General features: G+C 51.8%; 3 protein-coding genes across 3 annotated transcripts; 2 read left to right on the top strand and 1 right to left on the bottom strand.

Moving 5' to 3' along the window:
- Positions 1-609: 609 nt before the first annotated feature.
- Positions 610-1,136, top strand: CDEST_03239 (uncharacterized protein; the record flags this gene model as incomplete). Its single annotated transcript, XM_062919398.1, has 3 exons — positions 610-614; positions 637-742; positions 999-1,136. 3 exons carry the CDS (start codon positions 610-612, stop codon positions 1,134-1,136), a joined length of 249 nt encoding a protein of 82 aa, XP_062775449.1.
- Positions 1,053-2,328, top strand: CDEST_03238 (uncharacterized protein). The gene has a single exon (XM_062919397.1). It carries the CDS (start codon positions 1,316-1,318, stop codon positions 1,826-1,828), a length of 513 nt encoding a protein of 170 aa, XP_062775448.1. The 5' UTR covers positions 1,053-1,315; the 3' UTR covers positions 1,829-2,328.
- Positions 2,329-3,195: 867 nt separating this feature from the next.
- Positions 3,196-3,651, bottom strand: CDEST_03237 (uncharacterized protein; the record flags this gene model as incomplete). The annotated part of the gene is made up of 1 exon (XM_062919396.1): positions 3,196-3,651. The coding sequence occupies one exon, from the start codon at positions 3,649-3,651 to the stop codon at positions 3,196-3,198; it is 456 nt and encodes a 151-aa protein (XP_062775447.1).
- Between the last annotated feature and the right edge of the window lie 3,432 nt (positions 3,652-7,083).

Here is a 7,083-nt window from a genome sequence, read left to right as displayed (position 1 = left end):
GCTCATCATTGGCTGCTGCCGCTGTGCGGGAGCCACAGGTGACAGGACAGGACATGGCAAGACAGGCCAGGACATCGGGTATCGCGATGGCGCCAGAAAATCTTTGACGGAGGTGACGACTGCATGGCGGCCTGAGCCAAAAGGTCGACATACTACGCGAGCCCATTGCGATGCTCTTTTTTGATTTCGTCTTTTTTTTTCCCCATTTCGCGATTGTGTGGCGTGTCGTTTGACGGCGCAAGGAGTTCGCGGATGTTGCGGAAGCGCTCCGAGTTGCTCCCCGGTTCCACTTTCGGGCTGGTCTCTGTGCAGACCCCGGGGACCGACGATTGACCTCCGCGACTTCGCTCCGAGGGTTGACCCACTTGCCATAAACGGCAGTGATTCTTCTCCGATTTCATCCCCCCCCCCCCCCCAGTCCCTGTCGACATGTGAATGGTGTGACGGCATCGTCCCGAAACTCACTTTGGCAGGAAGTTAAAATCACTTGAACGCATCGGAACTACGTCCGCTGGCTTTACTTGTACAAACATTTCACGAGTCGATGAGCTTCAGCCGGCACCTTTGGGAAAGCTACGTTCTTTCCAATGCTTCCCTCATCCAAGGCACATGACGTGGATATCTCCTCTACCACAGCAACTTGGAATGGCTCCGACGAGAGCGCTTCGTCGTCACAACATCTCCCCTGGCCGCTGTGCTCCTGTTCCTCGCCGCCGTGTTCGTCATAGAATACCTCAAGGCGGTGAGCGAGAGAAGGGCAGAGAACGACAGGCGACCACTAACATCCCTGTTTGGAAATGTCCCCCAAGCCAAGTTCGCATCACAGACGCGTTTGTCTCCCACAACCACGTTCCCCTCCTCTTTCGTTCCGTGCGCCACGGCTCTCTGTCATTTTTGCGGTTCTGGAGGCCTCACCGGGATACCTATGGTCGGTGGAACCTGGACTGGTATATCAGGCGGTACAACCCCTTCAAGGAGAACGTTGACAACGACTGCAGCTCGTCGAGGTCGGGAGCGACACGCTGAGGGAGGCGCTGAACATTATGACCATGGTAGCGATGGAGTACCTGGACGTGCTTCGGCTGCCTACTTTGGCCGACATGACGACCCGAAATATGTCTTGCGCCGTGGCCTAGCTAATCTTGCCCTGGCGCCCGATGTTCTCCCTCGTCTCAGATAAAACTGCGTCGCAGAGTATTGAACATGTGTTGGGTTCCACCTGGCCTAGTGAGGCCTGATTCTCAACACGACATACACCCGAAGACCCATTGACGGGTTGACGCAGCCAGCCATCTTCTGGTCGCCAAAGTCGGGCATGACATCGGGGGTCCAAGAAAGGAGACATGCCCAATGTCACCTGGAAGAGACCAAATCCCTGCCGACAACATGCCAGGACTCAGTTCAGTCAAGGGCCCAGGGTCAACTCAAGCCCAACAGCCTCATCAGCAATACTCGTCTACATTACTCTCAACTGTTTTGTCCCCCCACAATCTTCACACTTCATCGACACCTTTCGCAGCCGGAAATTCTGCCAGTTTTCGTCTTCGCCTTTGCCTTTACCTTAGCCAACTGGCCACTTACGGCCCTCACAATTTTCGTGTTTACAAACCTCTACCCATCTGCTTCTTCACCATCTAGAGCCCCAAGGCTCGCTGGCATTACAATCTTCACACTTCATCAGCATCACTCACAGCAGGACCTTCTACCAATCTTCACTACCCCGGGAATAATCCAGTTACGAAACATCTTCCAAACATGGTCGCAGACCTTCGACGTTAAGATTATCAAACCACCGAGGCAGGGCAAAAACTGGCCGAGTATACTGTAGCATGGGATGGGTCGTTACGGGGATGTTGACGGGGGGAAGCTCACACGCTAGTTCTAGGGAGGAACCAGCTTTGTGTTTATGGTGTTCTTCTGTTGAACTTAAAGCCGGAGTATCGTGCTGATATGGAGGTGAAGAAGAGGAATGGCTGAAGCCTAGCGCAGTAGCCGCTTTCTTTTATGCCCGCGCTGGCTGTATTAAGGCTTTCGTCGAAGACCTTGAGAGAAGCCGTGTCTCCGGTATATTAGTCAACATTGTGAGTCACTAACCACCTTGGTGGTAGGTTTAATAGAGGCCCGTGGAAGGCACTCGCCGATGTGTCTTCCTGTTTGCCCGCGTCGTGGCTGAAAAAATGGTCTACTAGGATACCTTACTTGTTTATATTCTCTTCCTGAACCGTGCATTTTGTCTACTGTACGTTGGACGTTCAGGTCGACATTGGTTTATATTATACCTTTCGAATACTGGGTTGTCGAGTATGAGGCTAAGTAAACAAAATTGAAAGTGATATTATTGAACGTGGTTTACTGAGTTTTTTTATGTTGGGTGAAGTGACGGATTCCTTCTGGGGATACGCAATATTCAACCTCTGCACGGGATGGGTCTGCTGCGATTCACATCCACATAATGCTGATTATTTTGGTGGATGACTCGAATAACTTTACCTCGGGTCCCTTTTCGGCCTTATGGAGGTCGTCAGCTAGTAATAACGTCCCCGCGGACTACGAACCAGCCGAGATTGTATGTCTGCTCTTGGCGTTTGTGTTCCAGGAGAAGATGGAGAACAAGCCCACGCTGCAACCTGGAGTGTGGTAAAACGATCATTATCGCTATCTTGGAGAAGGCCAATAACGTCCAGGAGGTTCACCAGGTCTACTGGGCCCGGAGGATGCAGTTCTTCAGCGAGCTCGGAGCCGTCACGCTCCCCATCCCACACGCAAACTACAAAGCTCGACTTGTACAGCCCTGCAGCTATACCTTGAACGCATCTACTACTCTTCATTTCTTCCCAGTCTTTATCTCTGACCGTAATTCTAGCAAGACGCTGACTTCCATGCTTGAGAAATCCGTGTCTCTGGAGTGTGCTTACGCTGGAGTCGACTCTCCCAAGTCAAGTGCCATATAATCTCGCTCATGGCCCGATTCCATCACAGACGGGCTGGTTCTCGAGATATTGTCAATCTGCTGTTGGATTGTTCTGGTGCTGGCAAATCACTGTAGTTCCTGGAGTAGCGCTGCTTGGAACACTTGCATTTTCTCCGTAATCAACATAGAAGAAAGCTTGATAGAATAATCAAATACTGTCTGGTCCAAAACGTGTAAGTATTGTACTGGAGATGGCTTTTGTTGCGCCCATGCCCTAACCCCTATCACTTCCCAAGCTGCACCATCAGGTCGTCCTGGCCTCCGATCAACGTCTCTCGGTACCCATCTCCATCGATCGGAAAAGGCAAATGGCGCGTCGGCTGTCTCTGATACCGCCCTACTCTGTTACTATCGGCCTTGGACACGCGGGTAGTGCCCCAGTCCATCGCCTGCAGGTCCTTCACTTCCAGGACCCAGGTTCCGCGCCAGTTCTCTTCCCTCTCAACCATCTGCTCGAATCTCCAGGGGAACTCGGCATTTGGGCGATACTTCCATCCATTTTTGGCCGCTACTGTCGGTTTATGTTCAGGAGCTGTATGGGCTTTGAGACCATGGCAGCACGTGCAGCAGTCGACTTTGGTGTCGACCTCGGTGTCGTGTTTCGGCTTTTCCTTCTTGGCGCCGGTGATACGGACAAGTACGGCAAGGTATCGCCTTACACGGTCATTGAATCGTCCCATTGTTGAAGCTGTGTATAGCCAAGTCTGTAGCGTCTGGTGATCTTTGCTTGAGGTGGGCGAAGGAGATGGATGGTGGGGTGGCAGTAGTTCTGCCTTGTGCGCCTGGTTAATGTAAGGGTTTAAGACGTGTTGAAAGCGCGGGTATGTTGCGTGCTTACTATCAAGTTGGGGGTATTAATCTAATGAAGTCCGGTGTTAAGCCTGCTGTCGCATAGTGCCTAAGAGAGAGGAAGAAGTAGGTTTTATCTGAAAGACAGGTTTTGTGCGGCTGTTTACCAAAAAACTTCCTTGGTACCTACCCGGGTTGGGGGTGTCAACATTAGTTAACCTTAGTTTTCATGCGGAGGATAGTATTAATGGAATATAACTTTTCTAGGCCACCATAAGCTGCCTAGCCCAGTTCACCGAGCATGTAATAATCACGATACGTATAACCTGACACATGGCAACTCTAGCCCATACTGCATCTTAATCTTTCGATACAGTACAAAATACCTATTTATGTTGAGTGACCACTGAACTAGATTATACTTCAACGATGGCCAGGAGCGAATGACACCCTGTTACCTGTACGTTAGTAATAGTGGTTACAGCCTGGCGATAATGGTACTGTTGAACCTACTATCAAGGTGATTAAGACTTCATGAGGGCCGGGTTAGTAGTTAGGTTGGGTGATGACCAACGAACACCTGGTGTTGTATGTTTTTGGCCTTTTCTGCTCCATCCGCCGTGTATTATTTGGTCGTCGTCATGCAGCGCACTCGATCCTACGGGACGGGAACGCAGATGGTCCCAACGCTTCTCAATACTCCCTAGAATTTCTCCCGACTGGACTGAACCGGCGGCGCTGGCATATCAACGCTGTATCATTCCATGCCTTGATATGTATGCTGCTGAGAATTGCGCGGGGGGTTGTCCCCGCGTAAGTTTTGTTCCCACCACGTCTCGGCCGTGTCGTCCTTGTGTAAGCAACGTATGTCAAAAATTTTAAAAAATGTCATCTAGGACCCTTGTGTGGGGAATAACTTATAATAGGTTCACTGAGATCGGGCTCCTGACGAGGTCTGTCAAAGGCGACTGAGATCCTGCCTAACATCAACCTGCGGAGCATGAGACGTAAATTGAGATGTCTGGATTTGAAAGCGTCCAGTTTCTATCAGAATAAGCAAACCACTTTGAGAGCATTTTTCAGGAGGGTAACCCAGCTGAAATGACGTGGAGAGCCCGGGGGGACACGGCACCGGAATGTCAATATCGTTCGTTAAAGTCTTTCGTCATGTCGACAACCTCTTTAAGGCCGGTACATATCCATCAGGACGCCTTACAACATCAGACTCAGGTTGGAAGCTTTGCGAATCAAGCTCTAACTCAACTTTCTCTGTATCACCAGTTGTCTGGCTATGGTCAGGGCGGCAGGGGGTTTTCCAGAGCTATCAGTGGCCAGGGTTGGGCGGCCGAGTGTCACGCTCGCGAGCTTGGTGTCGTTAAAGCCTTTAGGATTCTGCTTCTGGAAATTGCCTATAATGTTCCTTGGGGCTAAGGGGGACAGTACACAGAGTCACGCATCCAAGATGACACATCCTTGCCAGGTCCGCCGCCGAACCTTCTTCCCCAGCAAGATATTCGTAGGTCCGTAGGCCACTCTCAAGTGAATGTAAAGGCCCCGGTCGATGCGGCAAGCCACACCGACGACACTACCATCAGCTCGGGAAAGGCGCCCGCTGTAGAATCATTTCACACGACTGCAGTATCTGCACGACGTCGAAGGTGCTCTTTCTCCGCAGGTCGAAACCGAGGTGGTGCCTGGCTCAGAATGAGAAGACCTCGGTACCCCTAGCCTTCTCAGTCGCAGTTAGATCCGCAAAGTTTGACGCAGCAGTGGACAAGGGGCTGAGTACCCCCGTCAAAGACAATGGTCCGAAAGTCCGCCTCGGGGAAGTTGCCCAGGTCAGTTCCGTGGAAACAGCCCATAGGAGTGACAACACCAGTAGCCGTGGAGAGCTGCCAAGGGGTCTCATACGCATGCTCAAGGCTGGAAGATGTATTAGAGGTAATGTGTTCATGTCAATGCCGTGAGGTACGCATGCTTGTTTCAACTTGTGGATGCGCTCAGATAGAGTCTTGGTGTAGCTTTAAGAAGTCAGCGTGAACCGGTAGTCATTCTCATGGATCGTACCAGGCTCAATCGTCGCCGCATGCAGTCTTCGCGTTGCCCGCCTTGTAGAAGTACTGCTCTCTGTACACAGGCACAATCTGGACAACGTGGCGAATTACTGTGAGTAGAACTCCCCTGTCTTTCTATTCTTGACAGGCTCATATTCCATATTAACGGGTCGTAATATTTAACATTGCGTTTACACGGAGTGAGACATAATCTGACCCAAACATCACGTCTTGAAGTTTTCCTAGTCCGACGACATGAGTCCTTGTAGATGTTTGGGCGTTTGGAGGTGGGCGGAAGCATTGCTCGAGGACCGAGAGCCGGAACTATCACGGCACGCGGTCAACCCAAAGCATCGAGTCAGCTTTTGGCCACGGAGCTCATTGTCGTCCAAGAAGGTGGCCGAAATTCGCCATAAAGTGTGTGCTTGCACGGCTCGCCGGGGTATTGTTCGCACTCAGTGTAGATCACAAACGGAATATAAAGCGTTTTGTGATGAAAGCAAACGGTTTATACTCCATCCCTAGACGAGTAACCATTCCAGCTAGGCCACAGTTGTTCGTTGGAATTACATCTACCGCCACACAGATACTCGAATAGACCTCTCAGCCTATATTTTGCTTGGCCTTTAGCTAGCTTTCCATCTGGTCAAGACTCTCAACATCCTGTTTTGCTACGTATCCTCTGGTAGCCAGCATTGTCGACATGAACAGTGGGTGTGCTTCTTTAGCCACCTTCAGAGCTACTAAAGAGAACCCTTTGACAGACACGCCGGGGGGGGGGGGGGGGGGGGGGGGGTTCGGCCGGGGGCAACCTGACCTGCAGGGTGAATAACGACATCCGTCATCCACCCCGCTTCCCGGTTCCATTAGGCGGCACGCTCTTAGGTCTCGTTTCACCTCACTTGCCGGACACCCAGAGCTTCCTTCCGCAACGGAGGGCGCTTGTGAGCAAGCACATCTCCATCAATGGCTTCGTCAAGGACCGGCCGCTGTCGCTGGATGGAAACCCCGAACGGCTTGGCGACATCCGTAACGTCAGCAGGTTGATAGGGCGTCTTTCGACCCTACTGCAATTCGGAGTGGGGGGCCGGGGCTGTTCGTCTCGACCCGAGGTCGCGGAGCCGGGAACACCTGGATACAAATACAGGGAGAGCCATCGGGATACCGTCCTTCTTCCGTCTTTCCCCCTCGACGCTGCGGGGGCGCACCCGTAGCGTCAGAGACAGCGACAGTGGCAGCGACAACCGACGGCTATCAACAAAACACAAT

This window comes from Colletotrichum destructivum, chromosome 2, assembly GCF_034447905.1.
Source record: "Colletotrichum destructivum chromosome 2, complete sequence".
NCBI classification, from domain to species: Eukaryota; Fungi; Ascomycota; class Sordariomycetes; order Glomerellales; family Glomerellaceae; genus Colletotrichum; species Colletotrichum destructivum.
Note: the sequence above shows the minus strand (reverse complement) of the source record. Positions and strands in the feature narration are given on the sequence as shown.

Coding starts and splice junctions, on each gene's coding strand:
- CDEST_03238 (XM_062919397.1), top strand. CDS start 1,316: ATGACATCGGGGGTCCAAGAAAGGAGACATGCCCAATGTCACCTGGAA.